General features: G+C 45.2%; 1 protein-coding gene across 1 annotated transcript; it reads right to left on the reverse strand.

The window, feature by feature from the left end:
* Positions 1–540: 540 nt before the first annotated feature.
* Positions 541–11,666, reverse strand: EIF2S2 (eukaryotic translation initiation factor 2 subunit beta). Its single transcript, XM_054218277.1, has 9 exons — positions 11,506–11,666; positions 6,612–6,792; positions 5,601–5,704; positions 4,401–4,536; positions 3,977–4,077; positions 3,383–3,531; positions 2,414–2,470; positions 1,761–1,846; positions 541–1,014 (listed from the first exon to the last, which is right to left on the reverse strand). Exons 1-9 carry the CDS (start codon positions 11,518–11,520, stop codon positions 839–841), a joined length of 1,005 nt encoding a protein of 334 aa, XP_054074252.1. The 5' UTR covers positions 11,521–11,666; the 3' UTR covers positions 541–838.
* Between the last annotated feature and the right edge of the window lie 11,850 nt (positions 11,667–23,516).

The following is a 23,516-nucleotide window of genomic DNA, read 5'->3' on the forward strand; positions in this document are numbered from 1 at the left end:
AGCCATCGTAGAATGATGTCACCTATATTTTATTTTTTTTTTTTTTGCTGCATTTAGTTATTCTTTTTAAAGTGGTGAAGAGCGCAGGACTTAAATATAAACACTTCTCTAGTACAAATTGCAAAATTTAGTATTATGACACTATGAAAGCTTACAGTACAGTTGATCAATTCTATGTTAAGATTCGGCATCAATATGGTGTCTCAACTATCTCAGAGCTACATTCTGCCTAATTAAGCAGCATCAACATGTCCTGATGTCACTTTCTGTGCAAAATGCATTCCCATATAAATGTGGCTATAAAAGCACGAGCGGTTCTCACGTTGGTGTATCATCCCTGTGACTCTGTGACCGGTTTCTCTGTTTAATGATAGCCTAACTAAAAATAAACTTGTTATGTAAAAGCAAAATAACCTTTATCTTAAACTTTATTCTGGGTCTTGGACATAGTTCAGTGACATGATCTGCAGAACAACAGGCCAACCATTCCCATAAACTGTTTAAGAGGAAACTGAAGGAAAAATCCAAATCAAAAGACACTCACTGTTATAGTATCTTTAATTTATCTTGTGTTTTACAGAAGTCTGAACGGATTAAAAAGCACCTCCTTTCCCATCACGTTCCTTACAGTTGGTAAAATATATTCAATGAGCAAATGTATGTGAACAGCTTGAGGATCTGCACCTTGCAAGGATTTCACAGACCAATCAATCAAAAGCCAAATTTCTTGTAGTTTTTACAATCTTGTTTTAACACAATGGTAAATCCATTCCGATTGTAAACCTGTCCAGTCATATCTCCCCAGAACACTTTGCAAAATCCAGTGTTGATTAGCAAACTAGTTAGCTTTGGCACGGAGCTGTGCTCTCTTGCCTGTGACAGCCTGGAAACCAGTTTTGATGCTGGCGACCGAGCAGCGAGAGTGGCAGGTCTCGCACTGCAAGAAATATAATCTGGTGTCCTTCTGTAGGATTGTGTCTGGTGACCGACACGTATGACAGGTGACATACTCCTCTGCAGAAAAGGAATTAAGTCGCAGTTAAAAGAGAATGCATTATCAGTGGGCAAGTCACCACTTCTTCAGCCTTCAATTTAACAGTTGTCTCAAAAGGCTGTTCAAACGTATCTACCGACTCAGAAGTGGCTTACTGTGAAAATCACAGAGGTTGAGGCAACCTAAAAATTCCCCCTAGTTCCCAGGTTAATAAAGACTAGGTTTCATATGGTACGTTATGCATTGACCCTGGCATTTTAAAAATAGTAACGACCAGTTAAGACTTCCCACTGGCATTCCACAACTTCCTCTGCTGAAACAGCATTCCCAGATGTCAGCAACTCTTGCACGTTCACATTAAAGCAGTATTTTTCGTTACATATAATCTGCAAGTCCTTTGACCAGCAGCACGCACGCTGTATTTCTTAATTAACATGTACAACAGAGTTTAAAATTAGCAATTACTGCTATTTTCCATGGTCCTCAAAGCCAAAAAATGAAAGTCAGATGAAACCAAGCAATTCTCAAATGCTCTTCCTGTTTCCCTTGGTATGTTTTAGTGCCAGGACAGAGTATGATCTATGTGTTTATTATAACCACGGTAGAACCTCCTGTACTTGCATTATTCCGTTATAAAACCGCAGCAGAGTTGTAGCTTCTGGGCACATAACCTCCACAGCGTGCACACACATGGGGGCCGTACATCGGCCACTGGTCGTCAAAAGGGGTGAGAGAAATCTGTCATGGAAAAGGGAGTTATACTTACTGATATATCTTCTCAAGACGTTTTCTATCTGTTTTTGCTGGAATCTTCCTTTGATTACAAGTTGGTTGTTACCATCTATTGAGCCACTAATTTAAAAGAAAAATTAATTATTTGATTTGCAGAAGACGTCAAGCATTAAAACAAGCCAAGAACACGAAGCAAAATAACAACGTATTCTTCAAGATAAGAGTAAGCCAGAATTACTTTGTGGAAAAAAAAACGCAAAATTCTGAAGGCACCTGAAAACCTACAGGAAGTTTTGCCCAAGCACAACCCTCACTGCAGCAAAAGCAAACTCCAGCAGGGAGCAGCCTCATAGTTAAGCTACCCAATCAGCAGAACTTTACAGAATTGAGAATGAACACCTGCTTATCTCACAGAAGTGACCAAGACAACTCCCTTGTAAGGTGTAATACCACTAATAAGATCCTCCTCCTAGCCATTCCGATACAGGAAGCTGAATGTTTTAAATTTTCTTTTCCCTAAGACGGTATCTCTCAATCACCCAGCACAGCATCTACGGGCAGGGAAGAAAAGCCTGATGTTCAAGCACAAGACCTAAACCCAATAATTTTATTTTTGATTAGACAATGTCAACTACGTTGCCATTGCTTCCTACGTGCATAAGCACGTACATAGCCCAGTAGCCTTACCTTGTACCCAATTCCGCCAACAAAAATGCCAGAAGATGTTTTGGCTGACGATGTAATCTAAAAATAAAGTAAGAATATGTTTAACCTCCCCGCTTCAGAGAAATCTGATATTCATACAGGACTGGCAGGCTAAAACAATCTTAAGTTACGAAGTTTAAAAGGGAGCAGTGCCAGACGGTCTGCACCAAAGAGCACAGGCAGACAACGACTGAGGACAGGAGAAAGCGGAACAGCCCACACAAAAAAAACCAGCATCCCCCTGCAAATCAAACTCACAATTAGACTAACTATCAAAACCAAGTTTTCTATTTGAGATTCTCCATTCTTATTTTCCCATCCCCTCGCCATTCCCTGAAAAAAGTGTTACTTACCTACCGTTAAAAATTCACTTTAGTATACTACCCAGATTCTCTGTATGACTTCGTAAGCATTATTTTCTGGCACACTTATGAAACAAATCAGATACACGTTCCCACAAAGAACAGAACTGCCTTCACAAGAAATAATAAATACATAGAAAGCACTGCGAAAACAGTGGAAAAAAATTACCGAACCTCATACCATCTACCAAGAAAATAGTATCTGTAGTCAACTCAAATTAGAAAGGACTTTCCCTACCCCCCTGACCAAGACTTGCTAATAAATATCACTGGTGACCCAACTGCAGACTTGATAGAAGCCAGTGCACTCACGAAGGCAACAGTTTTAGTTTCAGTCCATGAGACCCACGTAGCAAGTCTACCATTTTCATAATTTAAGAATAAAATAAGAAATTATCTCAATAAATTTTCTTCATAAATCATCTTCTCACGGAGAAACACAGAGGACTGAAATAGCAGTACGACTGAAATAGCTTTCACGTTACTTCTGGTTTGACATAGCCTTTCGCCAGAAAACATGCATTCGACCCAACAGCACAGAAAAGTGCATTTATCTGCCGTTCCTGGGACATCTAAAGAGGAAACTTACAATTTGCAGATATCTGTAAAGTTGACAAAAGATGTTTTCTTGGTCCCTACTCTTACAACCTGCGGAGGCTTCATGACAAATTTTCGTTTTTCTCCAGCTACCATATCTGGGTTCTTTTCTCGCATGATGTTAAATACTCTATTGAGCAACTGCAAAAAAAGGGATTCTCATCAACATGAATATCTTGCATTTCTCAAACGAAGCACATCACTTCTAAAAAAACTTGAAACAGCGTTCACAGTGAATATTAGACCATCTTTGCCCATTAACATTTCTCCATATGCTTTTGAAAACATACTTTAAAAAAAAAAAAGTTCTGATAAATGCAAAATATAAAAGCTGTTTCCCCAAGGGTATACTTCATAACCTACAAGTACCTCAGTACCGTTTGCAGAGGTGTTCTAAATATCACTAATATTACTCTATATGAAAATTAACTGTGGTAGAAGATGTGCTTTGTTATTTTTCTGTTCATGAGCTTTTGACTCAAGTCCTTCAATTTTCAGTTAGAAATAGGACATACGAGCATAAGGCCCCGCTCTACTGATGCACATCCACACGGAAAGTATTTTTTAAAAGTCTTTTGAACATTACCTCATCATATGTGTAGTCCCTTTCTGAGCCTGCCCACGCAGGCCCTGACTGAAGGCTAAAAGAAATTCCATCATCTTTTTTGCTATCTTCATCCTCAAAAGCTGCAAAGAAAGTTGTTTGGGATTCATTAAGAACAGAAACATTCTTTAACCTCGTGCTTACTCCATTCCAAAAAGGTATATCAGAGAAGATTCCAATAATGTGTGGAGACAACTCTTCTCCGTTTGTCTGTGTACAAGGGACGCCAGCACTTAGGACAAATTTATACAGTGCTTTTACAGAATCTTTTTCTGACAAATAATATAGTCGTAAAGGTAACAAAGTGAGTTTAGAAACAAAAAAGGCACTTGAACAGAACTTATTCACTTACAACATGGACTACATTTCACTTTCAACACCTCATTGAGCTAGGTTATACTTTTACCTTCGTCCTTCTCCATCATCTCATCTTCATCTGGGAACTTCACATTCTTCTTTTTCTTCTTTTTATTGCCCAGCATGATATCAAGGTCATCTTCAGGTTCTACTGCCTCTGGCACATCTCCTTCAATTTTTAAGTCCTGCAGAGAAATAATAAAACTATAGTTTACAGTACTTAACACAAAACTCCACTACACAGCAAGAGAAATAATGCTAGTAGCACACTATACTAGATGAATACTAGTAATATCCACCACAAACCTGAAACATAACAGATAAGAACCGAACTAAAGTATGTTGAAGAGAGCACTGCACTACTACCATGAAGCAGGGCCAGATTTTTATCTTCCGGTCTAAGTTCTGGCTGCTCAGGCGCAAGGTCACGTGATACTTGCCTAAAAGCATCAGCGATTTGGGGCATAAGGGAACAAAACACCCTACATGCCCGACAACAAGGTAAGGCAAAGTTTTAAGGTAAAGGTAAAGCACAACCTGTGCTACCTGCAGGCAGTCCGATTTGTTAACACAATTCTGCACATATAGAGAACACAGAGCAAGCATTTTGCCTGTCTGGGGCAGATCAGAAGGACATTTTCTTTCCCAAAAGGCAGAATCTAAAGAAGAGGTTTACAAGTAACATAACGTTTCTCTGTCCTCGTGCTGTCTGGGCTTGCCAGTTACACCGACACGCGATATAAAAACACAACTTGGAATAAAACTTGAGAAGAGTAGAAATATCTCACGCACTTTCTGGAATAAAGAACAGCAGCCAATCATTTCTAAAGAAAACACCGGAGTAAAACAGATTTCTTAGCAGATATACATCTTTTATTTGAAGGGCTGGCCTTTAGAGGGCTATTCTATGCGTGGCTTCTGACATCCACTTACTTCTCTTATCCCAAAAGACAATTAACCTTGATGCTAGTCAACCCTTCCTGCACATTACAGAACTACTTGCTCACTGTGCAGATCAGTTTGATTTTTTCACTTCTGGGCAAAAAGCCCTGCAGGAGCAACATGTTCAGCAGAACCTACTATACATGAAAGACAAAGTGAAAGTGTCTTTCACAGTTGAGTGTTTCATTATTAACTGCACTAAGACACAATGACAGACTCGGAACAATTCCTGCACTGCCAATCCCCAGAAAATGAAAGCAAGAAAGTTTTCAGCCATAGCCAAGATGGCCTAGTTACATAAACAAACCTTTACACCTTCTTCTGCTTCATCTATATCAAATATCTTTTTTGTTTTTTTCTTCTTTTTCTTTTGATTGAAGAAGTTTAAATCATCCAGGTCATCTGTTGCGTCTAAAAACCAAAGGATTGCCAAAAAAAGTATAACTGTAGAAACCGTTTAGACAGTAAGGTTTCTATTTTACATCCAAATGTTCAAAACATTACAGTAAGACATAAGCAATGATCTGCAGTCCCTACAGATACCCTTCAGGCTTTGAAGAGGTTATTCCCCTCTAACCCCACATAGCTCAGTACTATTTTACAGTTTCTGCGTTTGCATTTTCTTATTTTTTAAACGCTTAATTTTTCTTTCTGCTGTACAAAAGACACTAGCAACTTTTGTCATTATAGTAGATATGCTTGAAAAACAGGAAAACTATAGTAGGAAGGTATAGTTTCTGTGGTCTACTGCAGGAGCCAATTTTATCAACAAACTGGTTTTAAGTTAACAGCATTCCCCGAATCAGGTCATCTTGAAATGACATTGGCCTCAATTTAAAAAGCAAGGTTATATACACAATCACAACCTTATTTCCTGAAAGATTCTGAAGAACACTCTAGTTATCACACGGTTGTCCAAAAACTAGAAACCCTTTTAACCGTATTTCTGTTATCACACATGCTTAGTTGTTCAAATGAAACACAGCCATAATTGTGTAATTATTGCAACTGCACATGGAGGACGTAGAACTTCATGCTAACTATTTCAGGGATTCTCTTTTCATTGTCTCACACAATAGACCCCGAGTCAGGAAAGCGGCATTTACATAAGCCACTGGTAGTTTGCTGGATGTCTGGGGACGTGATTTCAGGCAGGAGGGAAATACACTCTCCAAACAGGCAGCAGAGTATTACTCACAAGCCTCTAAACAAACCCGGGCCACAGCATTATACACTGTGAGGCCAAATTCTTGAAATGGGGCTTGTAATCTCAAAATACAGGACTACCTCTGAGATTATCTACGTGGATTCACTTTACCTTTCTTCCTGCTGTCTTCTTCGTCTGCTTCAACATCTTTGTCTTCTGTTGGCTCTGGTTCAACTTCTTTTGTTTCCGATTGCTGAGTCTCTTCCACTTGTGTATCCCCTCCTTCCTCATCCAACATAAAGGGCTTCTTCTTTTTCTTCTTCTTCTTGCTCATAGTGGGATCGAAAATCATCTGTAAAAGTCAAGAGTTCCTTAGCAGCATAATAACCTCCTACCATTTAATATTTATAACACCTTTAAGCTTCTCTCCCTCTTCCTTCAGTTACCCAAACTGTTCCTTGGCTTCAATCTCAACTAGGGATTTTTCTAGATCTGTAACAATGTAATACAAGTCATCTGACTCAACACAGTGATTACACAGGCTTCTTTAAAAACGACACAGATCTTGTTCCAGGGAATAACTGATGTGACCAACTACAAGAGAAGACCAATTGACAGTGTAGAGCTTCTGCTACGATCGCTGTGACAGTACAAGTTTCCTGCCATCTATGTAGTAGTTCATCTGAAAACGTATTAAAGCTGCAATTCTTTGACAGACTAGTTACTGGCTACTTCGCCGTTTTATTATCATTACGGACTCAAATTTTGAAGTAAGACTATGCAAAGCAATCACTGAACCACACTCAGCATCAGAAAAAAAATTCATGCACACCTATCCCACAGAGCCTGATTGTGTCAGTTACACTTTGTACTTCCACTTGTGAGACACGTTAATTTCCAGATTTATTAAAAGGCAAGATTTACCAACAACTCTCTTGACAAGAATGCTCTGGACTAGGGAGAAACCTGGAAGGGGCTGGTGATACAGCAAGACCTGTATCGGCTCTCAACACTAGGAAGTAGCAAAGGTCTCGTCCTTTTCCCTCACAGGTGGGAAACTGAACTTCAGAGACCAAGTGATTAAAAGCGGTTAATGAGTTCTTTAGCCAGCAAAGCAGCTTAGTTCACCTAGTCTGACTGGGAAGAAGGCACTAACCCCAAGACTCACTTTTAGCCTATTCATCATCTGCAGACCTGAGGTATTTAACACACGAGCTCTTCAGTTTTCCAACGTGGGAACGTTTCTTACTTTTTTCACTTAAGATGCAAGTTTGACATCATAGCTAATAGGTCAGTCTTGTTACCTACATCCGGCCATATTTTCACACCATACTATATATTTAATACATCAAACAACTTCAGACACTTAATGAGCCTCTCCAGTCTTTCTTACCGAATAATTGAAGTGTTCTATTTAACAGATAGTTAAAATTCCACATCATGAATACCCGCACTCATGAAAATACCACCACTTCACCAAAGGAGCAGTTCTCCAACTTCTTGTTTTGTTATACCCTGCAAGTTTGGTGGTTTCCCCCCAACAAAGCAATCTTTTCCTCACACTTCTTATTCTCCTACATGTGATATTCTTGCGATACCCTTCCAATTTTCTGGAACTTGTATGTTTCATAAAGGCTCTACTGAAAGGCAGTAAACCACACACATGGGTGTCCGAAGCACAGCATCACAAAAACGTCCACACATACGGGACACTGAAGCTTGAGGCTTTCAAACTGCTGAAGCGTGTCTTTAGTTGCACACACTGCGCTAGAACGATTTTGAGAAAAGTTGCGTCAGAGGGCCTCCCTCTAATGCTTCGACAGACACATGTATGAATCATGCTCTTGTAACGCACAGTAATCAAAGAATGTGCACAACCGGTTACACTGTCTGCTGGCTTCCTCTTGGAACCTCCCGTCTGCTGAAACAGAAGGAAATCTGCCTGCACCGGCAAGAGTCCACAGCTTTGGGAACAAGCACACGAACACCATTTTCGAGATCATGACTCATTTCAATGAAGGAGCTTTGCAAGAATCTGAAGAGTTTTCTATCTTCTCCCATGATTAAGCAAACAGAAAATTATGCTTAAATCGGGTGTATTAATTTCTGAGAAGGAACCAACCCACCTGTACCAAATCACTCTTCGCTTTTGGGGGGGGGGGGGGGGGAGAGACATCTTTCATCTTCACCCACCATAAAGCATATGTTGTATAGACACAAGAGACCGAATGCATCTTCAGTAGTACCACACTAAACTGAAGTTAACAAACAAGGACGCAGGAGCTTTCCTTTTTCTTTTTTTTCAGCATTAAAACTACGCAGCTGGCCTTGTACTGCTCTGAAGGTCCCCTCCATCCTGTCAGGTCAAGCCAAGCTTCTGCAAACCTAAGACCTAGTTATAACATGCTAACTGCTCTCAGGAAACTAATGTAAGAGTTCCACAACTGGAGAAGGAGGTCTATGCCTGAAGTATTTTGTTCATCAAGGGCTTCAATGAAAACTAAGCAGGAGTCTTCAGTCACACATGCTTTAACAAATCAGGATATAAACTAACGAGCCTGATAACCAGGCTATTCTGTGTTTTGCATTTCTGAACTAGATATTTTAGAAATCTTACTTCCTTTTCTCTATTCAGTATGTTTGATTAGTTGAAGCCTTATGGCACCACTTAACTGCTGAAAAACTCTTACCAAGTTGCAGGCCCTCTACAGAAGGAACTGCAGCCCCCAGCCCAAATACACCAAACCCTGTGCTTTTCTGTGTAGAAATGGTTATAAATTTCCATCCCTTTTCTGCTCTCAGAGCCAAATTCCCATATGAGGTTTTCTCTTCTGTAGACCACACAGTTCTTTCTCACATCCAGCTCTATATATCTACTCTGTATTTCAAATGCCTACGCAGTCACAATCCTGACTTACAGAAAGAGAGAAAATGAAAGAATAGAGGTGGGGAAAAAGAGGCAGCAGAGATTCGTAGTCTGAACGCCAACTCTCAAGACAGAAGCCAGTATTACTCTAAACTGCTGCGACAGTGGCGAATGCTGCGGATTCTAACAGAGGTCACAAATAAATCCCGTTTCGTTAGTCTGAATAAACACAGGCATGTCTACAAAGCAGACAGCAACTCTGCGCTGATAAAGTTAGTTCAGGTATCCTTACACTACACTGAGCTGATGTCTACAATGGCGTGCAAAATTATGAAGACCAACCTGCACCTAAACCCGCTGGCTGCTCAAAACACAGCATCCTCTAATATCATTTTCTGGAGCTTCATAAAACTACAGGGCCAGAGGAGCTTTTAGATATCTAGTAGGATTATATATATAGTAGGATTTTTAATAAAGCAAATATATGTTAATGGCCTACTTCCCCTTGCAAATAGGGCCTGTGTTGCTTCTGCTGTGTCACTTCTGGGCAGCACTCTGGACACAGAGTTTCACACTGCACAACAAACGTTTCTACCAGGGAGTTTCATTCTGTACACAGCTCTGAAAATTTTAAGCTACAGTTACAAAACAAAGCTTTGTAACATCTATACCAGTTTAAGGTGCGAATTTGTCTTCATGTGTCTTCACCCTCCTCATCTTTATAGGATCACTGGCTTTAAAAAGTTTCACCAACTTAACATCGGTAACAAACTATTTTGCTCCTAACAGTAAGATATACAAGTTCTGGAAGGCGTGTGCGCTCACGCGCTCTCACGCACACACTAGCCAGAAGCTCCAGCAGCGACAGTTCAACTGTGATATCTGCTACCATTTTTATTCTCTGTCAGTCAGCCACATAAAGCAATCCAGAGATGTAACTTTACTATACTAGATATTCCTGATATCACCGCACTGCCAGAACAATCTCTTGCGTTATGCAAGAAAAATAATTTTACTGACACTTAAGCTGAATACAAAACAGAAAACTCCAGATGAACTGCTCTATTGTGCTATGATCACCTGAGACAGAAAGCATCTGATGCAAGGATTCCTGGGTCCTGATTTCTGGAACCAGAGTACAATCTAGACATTAGAACTGCAGTTGCAGGGACATAATTAAGTGTAAAAACGCAGTACACTCATTCTAGATGTTAAAGGAGCTGAGTAAGTCAGTCTCAGTTACCATTAAAATAATTAGTAATTACACTAGTTCTCCTTTATTATGTAGGACAAATAATGACTTGCCTGTCTCCAAGGCTAGAGTGATCACTTTGCTCAGAAGGAAACAAGCCACACAGGTATTTTAAACAACGCCAGGAAAAATATACAAGACCAAAAGCAGCCATCTCGTGGACTCAGCCAGTGCAGTTTCCCACAGGACACACAGTCGTCCGTCAGGGTGCTCACAGCCTCCTACACCTTTCCTTTTCCCCATGAGAGCAACCGAAATGAGGGCAGTAAAGGTGCCGACATATGGTACATACAACACGAAAAATTTCTGGTAAACAGATTTATCTGCTTCCCTGAAGTGTGCCTAAGCAAACACCATCGGAGCCGGAAAAAACGAAGTGATCATTTTTTAAGATGTAGCTATTTAGGTCCCAGGGTTAAAGGACAAGATATTAAAGCTCCATAAAGCCAGTGCGCTAAGCAAACTGACTAAACGCTACGTATCGTTAGAAGAGCAAGAAACACGGCAGGAAGATCTGCTTTCCCCCCGGGCCCTCCCCCGGCCAGCGGCGGGCGCCAGCAGCACACGGGGGGCTTCGGGCCGGCGTTAGGCCTTCCCACGACACGCGGAGCCAGCCCGCAGCCGCGGGCCAGGCGGGGCTCCGCGGCGCGCAGAGGCCGAGAAGGCTCCGGGGGAAGGCGCCAGCCCCCGACCTGGCCCGGCCTCCGCCCACCGCACCGGGAGGCGCCCGCGGCCCCCGCCCCGGCTCAGGGACAGCGGCGAGCGCGGCAGCGGCCGGGGCCCCCGCACCGCCCGAGCAGCGAGGCGCCGGCCCTGCCTGCGGGCGGAAGGAGGCCGCGCTCGCTGCCTGGCGCAGGCCTCAGGCCCGCTCGCCCACATGGCGGCGGCCGCCGCGGCTCTAGGCCTCGGGCCCGCCTCCCCCGAGGGGGGCGGCCGCCGGGTCTCACCTCGTCGCCCGACATGGCTGCGGCCGGGTGCGGAGCGGTGCGGGAGGCGGGCGGAGCGGAGCGGAGGGACGCGGTCAGCCGTTACCCGCAGCCGCCGCGCTCGCCTCTTGCATCAGCGCTCCCCTCCCCCGAGCGCCGCGCTCCCCCCGCGCCTGCGCGGCCTCCGCGGCGCCTGGCGGGAGATGTCGTTTCCGGAGCTGCGCCTGCGCCGCGAGCGAGCGAGCGGCCGTGGGGCGGCGGGAGCGGGGCCGTGGGGCGCGCTTTCCTCGCCGCTGGAGTAATCGGGGCTGCCACCCGTCTTGGCGTCCAACGGGCGGAGCTTGTCTCCCCCTCGGCATCCCCAGGCGGCTCCTACAGGCTCCTCCGTCCGGGCTCGTTCGCCTGTGGAAGGGGCTGCGGAGGGGTCGGGGCGCGGCCGTTCTTGCTGGTGCGAGGAGGAGGGAGGTCGGGCGGCGACGGAGGCAGGACCGCCGCGAAGTCAGGGCTGTGTGCCCTGAGGGTGTCTTTGGTGTTCCCAGGGCGCCTTTTCCAGGGGTTTATTTGGCCCAGGAAGAGTAGCATTCCTTTCCAGTTTTATTGCACACAAAAGCACGAAGGGAAGAGGAGCGGCCTTCCAGTCCCTGAGGGGGCTCATCAGGGAAGGGAGTGACAGGACGAGGGGGAACGGTTTTAAATCGAAAGAGGGAGATTTAGATGACATATTAAGAAGAAATTCTGTGCTGTGAGGGTGGTGAGCCCCTGGCCCAGGTTGCCCAGAGAAGCTGGGACTGCCCCATCCCTGGAGGGGTTCAAGGCCAGGTTGGACGGGGCTTGGAGCAGCCTGGGCTGGTGGGAGGTGTCCCTGCCCAGGGCAGGGGGTGGCACTGGGTGGTCCATGAGGTCCTTTCCACCTCTAACCATTCTATGATTCTATATCAGAAAATGACAGGGCTGAGGCGCAGGCGAGGGAGAGAACTGGGTGGTTGTTCTGATCAAAGCAGGGGAGACATGCAATACCGTTTGTCCATCATTAAAAAAAGCAGACCTTCCTCCCTCTCCCAGAATCATAGACTCCTTGGTGTAGGAAAGGACTTCTGGAGAGCGTCTGCTCCAACCTGCTTGCTCATGCAGAGTACTAGTTGCTCGGGACCTTGTCCTGCTGGGTTTTGACTATCTCCAAGGGTGGGGACACCACAACCTCTCTGGGCAACCTGTTCCACCATCTTCACAATAAAAATGTTTTTTCTATGTTTTCCTGCATTTCAACCTGTGCCCCTTGTCCTATCACCCAGAGGAATCTGGCTCTGTCTTGTTTACACACGCACACACACACACCCCCCCCCTGTATACACATTAATAAGATCCCCCTGAGCCTTCTCGTTTATAGGTTTAACAATCCAGCCTCTCTCAGCTTCTCCTCCTTCTTCCTCGTTCCATTTCCCTGACAGTAGCTAATAAAAGAATATGGCACTAGTACACAACAGAATTACTTACCGCAAAGTACGTGTTAAAATTCTGCCTCCCGACCAACTCTGAAATTTAAAGGTCAGCCATTTCATGCAAGATTTAGTGTTAAAGCAGACAGAGCCATCAGCCCACACATTGTTACAGGATGTTTTACATTTTAATATTTCCAGACCATTTGCCTTCTTGGAGTCCCATAACTTCCCATTACGTGGTGTAAACTTGCACTATGCTTTTTACGCTAGCGGGAGATCATGCACACAATATCATTTAACTTTTTAATCACCTACAAGAAAAGACTGCCCATCTTGTCTGTCCTTGGTCTTCCTTTCATCGACCTTTCTTGTTTGTCTCAGTCAAAAATGAGGACACCCAGCATATTCTGCACGCAAAGCCATTCATTTGGAGACATAGTGGGCACCAGGACAGGATCAGTTTTAGCTTTTCCCAGTACGACTACAATATTTTTCTGTTGAACCTCTGAAATGCAACTTCAAAAGATTATTTTTCTCTTTTGCTTCGATACCACCACGTTTCCCTGGGTATTTGCAGCATTTGTGTCTTTGTCACTTGCCGTTATGTCGTGGGGACACCGTGGATTTTCAGGTACTGCAGGCAGCCGCTCTTTAATGCTGTTGGTAAGCGGAGCAGACACATTTAATGTTGCTGTAGTGCTGAAGATGGTCTCCCGCCAAATTCTTCTTTTGCTGCAAGCGTTTACTTCATCCTCCCTGAGACTGTTCGCACCGAAACACTTTCCACTGCCATGAAGCCAGAGCACGTGGATTGCTAACGGCTGTGCCTGTACCTCCTGCCCAGAGCTCACCGAGACCAACCTGCCCTGAGACAGGATAACTGTATTTTTAAATTACCCCCAATTCCGTTTGTCTAAGCTGTTCTTAAAAACCACCATGGACAGAGATCCTCTCTGCAGCCTGTTCAAGCGCCTGGCAAAAAAGCGTCTTCGTCTTCCTTGCTGTGACTTACTCCGATGCCTATTGTAGTGCCCCCCGAGGACACAAAAGCTCACGGACATCCCACGGGCCTTTGGAGTGGTGCTGTGCCCTTTCTTGTCTTGCTCCCACAGTCGTCTTTTTCAAAAGGTGCAAACCCAGCCCCTTCGACCTTTTTCGCGAGATCATAATCGTTTGTTCTCATTTTCACTGCGATCTTCTGCACCTCACTTACTTATGGACGTATTTCTTAAGTGCGGTGCCCGGTACTGAGCATGGCATTTTCATGCGATGCCCCAGCAGTACCAAACAGAGAAGCACATTTCCCCCAGTGTCTCATCCATAACATAGATGTTAATACACTCTAGAATAACATTCACCATTTTCTTTGGCAGTAATACTTGGGGACCAAGTATTATCGGTGACAAATACCCTGAAGATACTCGGTGATCAAAAATCCCGAGCTTTCCTCCAGCTGGGCTGCCTAATGAGTAATACATAAAGTTGTATGCACATAATACATAATACACAACATTCGGAAAATGACCGAAGGAAAGCTAGTGGGCGCCGCTGGAAGTGCTGTGCTGGAGTTACGACCTGATCTTCAGATAGAAACCAAAAATGCTGTCTTTGAAGCTCTTGGCTGCAGACACTTCGACATCAAAGGCATGCCGGGGAGACCGCCTTCTATTGATTTTTCCTCCTCTGCTGAAAGACTATTCAGGATGAAGGACTTTCCTGTCCTATTTTCTTCTTTGCTTTCCTTGTGAATTAAATACGTTCCAGAAACTTAAGAGCGCTGTGACATTAGTTGTTCATTAGTTGTTCACCAGCGACAATGGTTGACCAAGAACAGCTGGAACTAGTATCTTGGGGAAAAAAGTCCTACCTGAGTTTTGGTTTTGTGTGAAAAACATGAGTTTGCAGAAACACACAGACAAAAAACATGAGTTTGCAGAAACATGCAGATGAAAACATTTATTTTTTTTCTTATTTTGTTGACGAGCAACAGTCATGACATATTAAGAAAGAGACATATGATGCAGCATGTCAAGTAGAATTTTAACTTTACTAACTAAAATTCGGATAGCTAAAGCTCAGAAATGGAGTGCACTGGAAGTATTATATGCAGTTACCCAAGTTACAGTCTGAAAGCGATGAGCAATCACAGTCTGGGATGAATAAACTTCAAATGCAGCCCTGAATCCCGGGGGGGGCAGGTGGCTCGATGAAAATCGCAATCCTGTGAAAGAGGCTGGTGGAGGCTGTGAGTGTGTCTTCCCGCTGAGTATTACCCAGCCCACCAGAAAAAAAAAAGACCTTGTGAATGTGCCTTACTGAATTCTGAGCCCTGCTCTGAGCTCCCTGTGCTGCCAAAGCCATGCTTTCACACCACGCCAAGAACTGAAGGTATCAGACAGCTATTTTAAGTAGCTATTACACACATCCACTGAAATTATAGAATCGTACATGACTGTTTCAATCTCAGCTGTGTTTGTATGATTTCCCAGGGAGCAAAAGGAAGAATTTCATTCTGGCCACTGTTAGGTGATGGCCAAGCATCTCTTTCTGTACAGACTGAAGCTTACTCTTCCACGATGTTGGTTTAAGTCTAAACACAATTTAAGGCTTGCGTAAGCATTGAGTTTTAAAGTAGATTTTGCTTTAAGTTTGGTGTAAGTCAGTTTTTACTAAATCTATGCATAGCACTGAATTCTGCTCTCAGTAATTTAATTTTAAAATGTCTGGTCTAAAGATTGCTGTGGAATAAGCGTTGCTAACAGCTGACAGGGGTTTAACCACTGCCCTTTGCTTAAGGTATCTGTAAGACAGAATTGTAGCCCTATTTCTGCCCAAAAAGAGAGGAACACAAAAGGGTCCTTGGATTTCAGATATTCCCTCATCAGAGTGAAACAGCAAGAAGCAGGATCCTTGATGAATACCTGGAGCAAACAAAATCTGTGCTCTTAGGGAAGCCTGGAGAATGGGTGAAAGGAGGTTTTTCCATACGACCACTTTATGAAGAAAGTAGTCACATGGAAAAAAAGAACTTTCTAGCAAAGCAGCCCCGACAAAAAATACCCCTGTGTGGAGGATCGGGCAGAGGAAGCCTGCAGGACTTAATCACAGCCTGGGAGTGAGGACAGGGAAAGGTTTGCTTCGCAGCCAAAAGCCCAACTGATGGAGACACAGGTGACACAGTTCTGGCTGCGCAGAGGGGGAACAGCCAAAAAGAGGAGGGGAGGATTTCAAACCCTTCCCGTGGGCTTGCTTTAACAACACGTGTGTTTGAAAAGCCGAATTTGCAATTTAATCAGTGCACTCATACGGTGGGGAAGCTCTTCCCAAAGGGATCCAGCACTTGGTCAAAACGCCGGTTACTTACCAGTGTCACTGTGTTTCAAGATTTGCCGTTGGCGTGTAGGTTCCTCTGTCACCGCCCCTCGTCCTGTATCTGTGACCCTCGCAGCCCTCGGGGGTTCTGCCGCAGAGACCCCTGCACACCCCAGCGCGCAGAGAAACCCCTCACCGCTCCCAAACTCCTCGGAAGTTCTCATCTCCGTTTCCTCCGTTCCGAGCTGGGGCCATGCAGGGCGAGGGCGGCAGAGGGCGCCGGCGCAAAGGCGACCAGACGCGGCGCGGGCGGGCGGACGCGCGGGCGGGCGGCGTGGGGAGCCCCGGTCCCCCGGGTGAGAGCCACCGACGGGCTGCTCTGGCAAAGGCCAGCAAGCGAAAAAAAAAAAACAACCCCAATGTTTGCTGTCATTCCCCTGGGCAGAGTGACAAAGCCTTGAAAAACAGCAAGGCAACAGAAATTGAAGATCTAATAAAACAGGCTGTGGGGGAAACGCGGGGAGTGTTGTTTGGTTTTTGGCTTTGGTTTTTTACCAAAATTAAGAAAAAAATACCAAAATAAAAAGAACGTGGCCAACAGGTCAAGGGAGGTCATCCTCCGCCTCTACTCTGCTCTGGTGAGGCCGCATCTGGAGTACTGTGTCCAGGTCCGGGGCCCCCAGTTCAAGAAGGACAGGGAACTGCTGGAGAGTGTCCGGTGGAAGCTACGAAGATGCTCAGAGGACTGGAGCATCTCTCCGCTGAGGAAAGGCTGAGACACCTGGGTCTGTTCAGCCTGGAGAAGAGAAGACTGCGGGGGGATCTCGTCAATGCTGATTAATATCTAAAGGGCAGGTGTCAGGAGGATGGGGCCAGACTCCTTTCAGTGGAGCCCGGCAGCAGAACAAGGGGCAACGGGCATAAACTGGAACATGGGAAATTCCATCTCAACATGAGGGAAAAACTTTCTTACTGTGAGGGTGCCAGAGCACTGGAACAGGCTGCCCAGAGAAGGTGTGGAGTCTCCTTCTCTGGAGAGATTCAAAACATGCCTGGATGCATTCCTGTCCAACCTGCTCTGGGTGAACCCTCTTCAGAAGAGAGGTTGGACTAGATGATGTCCAGAGAACCCTTACAACCCCTGACATTCTCTGATAACACAGGTAGATGATCTGCCCCAACTACGGCACCCTGAAAGAAGACAGCACTGAAAATGCTTTGGCTCAAGCTGGAACTTATGGGTCTGAAAGGTCCCAGGACCCTCTGTTAGGTTGGGATGGTTTGCTTCTATGGTGACTTCTGCAGCCCGCAGGTAGCAAGATGTTGTGATGCCAGGCAGGAGCACTGCTCCGTTTCTCCTGCGCCTCTTTTGGGAGAGGGGATAAGGGAGAGCATGGTGGCTCATGGTAGAGATCAGAGCCCTTTTGTCCCAGAACATTGGTAGATTGGCCAGCTTTCAGTTCAAATCTGGCAGTAACAGCTAATGCAGAGGTTTACGCTTGAAACTGCTCGATCATTGCTTGCAAAGGGAAGTTTAAACACACCATTCACTGTTTTAGAGGAAGGGGGCAAGGCAGGGCTTAGTTCTTCTGTCTGTCTCCAACTCTTTGCTAGTTTGAACATGGTGTTTGCAGACATTTTCAACAGGTGCTAAACAAATCAGGTACTCACAATCCACTGAAAACCATGGATGTAGAGAGCCTAACTCTCCTATGTCACAATTTAGTTTTCTAAACTTTCTGCCTGGATAACTGCACAGAGTGTCCTTTAAAATAAACATCTTGTTCAGTGTGTGAAAAATTCTCAGGTTGGGAACCGTAGCCCTTGTAATGTAGCTTTTATAGTCAGATTCCTGCTTACCTGATTTGGTAGCTTTGGTAGCCATAGTCTAGAACCTGTCTAGGAGCTCCCAGGAAACCCAGAGCACATGCCATTGCTGTCCCTCCTATTGCTTTGCATGGCAAAAATCAGAGACAAATCCATTCGGGAATGAAGTAATATGCAGACAGACATTTCGGTAGGTAATGTTTTCAATGCAGATGGAAAATAGGAGGAGAAAGAGGGGAAACACCTTCGAGCATTAAAAAAAAAAAAAAAAAAGGAAACTGAACGCGCGGCCTGGACAAGCTCTAAATATGGTTGAGAAAGGGCAAGTGAAGCAAGGCTTGGTCCTGACAGCCAAGAACGTGGTTCATGGTCAATTCCTCCTGTATACATAGGAACAGGGGACTTTGCCTTTGTACATAAGCAAGATTGCAACAATACTACCTGTCCCCGTCAGGCTTTTTTCCTCTTACGGAGGTGCAGAAGCCACCTGCAAGACAGTCACATTTGCAGAGGTGTCGCTTTTTTTTATTTAAGACTTTCCTGCACTTGAGGCTCAATTGAGATCAAAAGCATTTAAAGCACCGTTGCTATTCTTGAGTAGCAGCTTGCTCAGGAAAAACGGTCAATGGGTTTGATCAAGAACGCCACCATGTGTAAGCAAGATTTTAATTGCATCAATTTAAACAAGGAGTAAGTCCTAACTTAACTGCCAGAAAACACTCTGTTCCGTGTCTGTATTTCAACAAGTTGCATGCGGTTAAAAATGTCAAATATATGTCTAGAAATGACACAAGACCACAAACAACCTTTTCCAGATTTGATGGAAATGCTGCCTTCTGTCACAAGTTTTGATCAGGCAAATATAGGAAGAAAATGGATACACAAGAGCATACGTTTTAGGTTATTTTCTCGTCATAGCCCCTTCACTGGCAGTTGACACATACCTATTAGTGGTAATTGACAATATGAATCAACACAGTTTTTTAAGCGTTGACAGAATCAAACTGCATCTCGGCTGTAGAATTCAAAGTCCTCGAAATAAAAATGAAAGCAATTAGATCCATTTCTAAACTGTCACATAGGCACAAATCGTGTGAATGCATGTATTTCACTTAAGCAACAGCTTCTCTTCCTATTACCTAAATTTATAAGTGATTGACTTAAGCCCAGTCAAAATAAATCTCTCAAAAAGGCAGATGTCGAGTGGGTTTTAAAATCCCATTTCCAGCAACTCACCATCTCACACAGGCCAAAGATACTCTGTTCAATGTGCAGTCTTGCCGTGGTAACTGCACCTGCAACGGAAGCTTTGCAGGGACTCCAGCCAGTAAATCAGCTTCATCAGGGGCCCAACTTGAATGCCTCCATGCGAACGCACGTAGCATGGGGGATAAACAGGAGGAGCTGGAGACATGCGCACCTGTAAGGCTATGATCTTATTGGCATCCCGGAGACATGGTGGGATCGTTCCTATGACTGGAGTGTTGGAATGGAAGGATACAGGAAGGACAGGCAGGGGAGAGGAGGAGGGGGTGTTGCCATCTATGTCAATGACCAGCTGGAGTGCATGGACCTCCACCTGGAGATGGACGAGGAGCTGACTGAGAGCTTATGGGTCAGGATTAAAGGGAACACAGGGGCAGGTGATGTTACAGTGCGGGTGTACTACAGGCCACCCGACCAGGAAGATGGAGCGGATGAGGCCCTCTATAGACAGATAGGAGCAGCCTGGCGTTCACAAGCCCTGGTCCTCACTGGGGACTTCAACCACCCTGATATCTGTTGGAAGGACAAAGCAGCAGGGCATAAGCAATCCAGGAAGTTCCTGGAATGTGTTAACGATAAATTCCTTCTCCAAGTGGTAAAGGAACGAATGAGGAGAGGTGCTATGCTAGACCTTGTTCTCACCAACAAGGAGGGATTGATGGGGAATGTGAAGCTCAAGGGCAGCCTTGGCTGCGGTGACCATGAAATGGTGGAGTTCAAGATCCTCAGGGCAGCAAGGAAAGCGCACAGCAAGCTCACTACCCTGGAATTCAGGAGAGCAGACTTTGGCCTTGTCAGAGATCTGCTTGGCAGAGTACCATGGGATAAATCCCTGGAGGGAAGAGGGGCCCAAGAAAGCTGCTTAATATTCAAGGATCACCTCCTCCAAGCTAAGGAATGATGCATCCCAACAAAGAGGAAGTCAGGCAAAAACACCAGGAGGCCTGCATGGATGAACAAGGAGCTCTGGATAAACTCAAACACAAAAAGGAAGCCTATAGAGGGTGGAAGCAAGGACAGGTAGCCTGGGAGGAATACGGAGGAATTGTCCAAGCAGCCAGGGATCAGGTTAGGAAAGCTAAAGCCCAGATAGAGTTAAATCTGGCCAAGGACATCAAGGGCAATAAGAAAAACTTCTGTAAGTATGTCAGAGATAAAAGGAAGACTAGGGAAGATGTGGGCCCTCTCCAGAAGGAAACAGGAGACCTGGTCACCCAGGATATGGAGAAGGCTGAGATACTGAATGACTTTTTTGCCTCAGTCTTCACCGGCAAGTGTTCTAGCCACACTGGCAAGTCACAGAAGACCGTGAGAATGAAGAACCACCTACTGTAGGAGAAGACCAGGTTCAAGACCATCTAAGGAACCTGAAGGTGCACAAGTCCATGGGACCTGATGAGATTCATCCCCGGGGCCTGAGGAAACTGGCAGACAAAGTTCCTAAGCCACTGTCCATCATATTTGAGAAGTCATGTCAGTCCATTGAAGTTTCCACTGTCAGGAAAAGGGAAAACATAACCCCCAGCTTTAAAAGGGGAAAAAAGAACGACCCAGGGAACTACAGGCTGGTCAGTCTCACCTCTGTGCCCAGCAAGATCATGGAGCAGATCCTCCTGGAATCTCTGCTAAGGCACATGGAAAACAAGGAGGTGATTGGTGACAGCCAACATCACTTCACTAAGGGCAAATCATGCCTGGCAAATTTGATGGCCTCCTACGATGGCATTACAGCATCGGTGGATAAGGGAAGAGCAACTGATGTCACCCACCTGGACTTGTGCAAAGCATTTGACACTGTGCCATGCAACATCCTGGCCTGTAAATTGGAGGGACATGGATTTGACGCATGGACCACTTGGTGGATAAGGAATTGGCTGAATGGCTGTACTCAGAGTTGTGGTCAATGGCTTGATGTTCAACTGGTGACCAGTGATGAGTGGCGTTCCTCAGGGGTCGATACTGGGACTGTTACTGTTTAACATCTTTGTTGGCAACCTGGATGTTGGGATTGAGTGCACCCTCAGCAGGTTTGGCAATGACACCAAGCTGTGTGGTGCAGTCGACACACTGGAGGGAAAGGATGCCATCCAGAGGGACCTGGACAGGCTTGAGAGGTGGGCCTGCGCGAACCTCGTGAAGTTCAACAAGGCCAAGTGCAAGGTCCTGCACCTGGGTCGGAGCAGTCTGAAGTTCAAATACAGGTTGGGTGGAGAATGGATTGAGAGCAGCCCTGAGGAGAAGAACTTGGGGGAGTTAGTTGATGAGAAGCTCAACATGCGCTGGCAACATGCACTCACAGCCCAGAAAGGTCCTGGCATCCTGGGCTGCATCCCCAGCAGGGTAGGCAGCAGGGTGAGGGGGGGGATTCTGCCCCTCTGCTCCACTCTAGCGAGACCCCCCTGCAGTGCTGCCTCCAGCTCTGGGGCCACCAACAGCAGAAGGACATGGACATGGACATGGACCAACCTCCATAAGGACAACCGTGGCTGTGTGTGCTTTGCTCTGCGCACATCTGGCAGAACAAAATTTCCGCACCAAGCACAGCCAGAAAGTCGTTGAGCTTTCCCTCATGGACTATTCAGGCTACTTAAGCAAATGTGCATTGGGCTTGACCTGGGATGTAATGGATCTCCAACCCATTGGGCGCTGGGCCACTCCTACAGCTGAAATCATGTCATTCTGATAGCACTAATTGTAGGTATGGTCCCTGGAGGAGGGAATGGCAAAGGTAACCTCCTGTCTCCTTCCCTCTGTCATCTTTACACGCTCTCACAGCAGAAGGTTCTGTGCAGTCAGCTCAGTGACCGGTGCTTTTACAGAAGGGAAAGACCAAAACTATTTCCCAGCTCCATGTCTGAAGGAAACCCAAATCCACATCAAGCAAGCATCAGTGCTCCCTTTCCCTCATCTATACTATGTAGTATGTGTGTAAGTCCAGAACTAGCCCTATTTAACTTCAGAAGATAACCTCCCCTCCCAGCAAGGGACGTGCCAAGTAAGTGTGGCTCTGGCTGGTGCTTCTCCAGCCTCTGCAGATGATGGACATGTGCCTAATACAGTTGCTGAGAAAATAGTCTGTATTACAGCAATAAGCCAAACAGAAAACAGATTATCCGACACAAAGAAAAAACATTAAGAAAGGCACAAATGAGACCACTCAAATAAAAAAAAAAAAAAGGAAAGAAATAAAGTAATTAGCAACATCCTTGTGGGAACTGGACCAGAGGAGGAGATAGTCTTGCTGGTGGCTGTGGGGTGCTCTACGAAGGGAAAGACTAAGCTTTTAGATAGCCCAGGGTTTCTGACCACCCATGTAATGTTTTTTGTCTTTGAACTACAAACACAAAACTAAATACAAATTAGTTCCCAGCCCTGTCTGGGTTTGAACATAAGGATGCAGGTCCAGAAAAGAAACCCATTAGGTGGAAAGGGGAACCAGGCACCCCTTTCCCTGCGTCTGTCAGTAGCAGCACAATCTCCACAGCGCAGCTGTCTGGAAAACCCTGGACTCCCAAAGAGTCATTCGAGGTTTCCCACAAGTGTTTTTTTTCATGGTAAAAAGCCCCATTAAATTCTTAACAAGTAAGCATCCGCCTTGGTATTGAATACTTTTGTTTGTTTTGAGCCAAGTGAGAAAGAAAACAGAACTCAGGAGTCCAAGTTTCAGGAGAGGAAAACATACTTTTCCTCAGAACGCCCTGGTCTTCTCTGTGCCATATGAAGGCACAGAGAAAGCAGCTGAAACATGCCTGGAGATTTGTGAAGCTTTGACTCACACTCATCTGCTTTGCTGCACGCCACACTAGTGCTCTCATTTTGTGGCATTTTCCACTCCACACTATAGATTTTAAACTTTCAGTCGTGTGTTAGCATAAGAATTCGAGCATCGGGAAGACTTATCCATCCCCATCTACATCCTCAAAAGGATCGAGCTTTTTAACTACTAAAATTTGCTCTAAGAGGCTCTGAGGTTTTCCCTGCTGAAAGGCAGCGTGCTCTGAAGGGTCTATAAGCACCCTTGAGGGCATGTTTTATTTTTTCCGAGTTCCCAAGTTATGGTGCAACAGTCACGACCAAGGCTGGACTGAAGCCTTGCAGAAAGAGGGTGTTTATTTGAAATGCTCTGAAATGAATTGGTCCAGGGGGTTGGTTTGAATCATCCCCTGGTGAAGGGACAGATTTTGGCTT

This window comes from Rissa tridactyla, chromosome 12, assembly GCF_028500815.1.
Source record: "Rissa tridactyla isolate bRisTri1 chromosome 12, bRisTri1.patW.cur.20221130, whole genome shotgun sequence".
In the NCBI taxonomy this organism is placed as follows: Eukaryota; Metazoa; Chordata; class Aves; order Charadriiformes; family Laridae; genus Rissa; species Rissa tridactyla.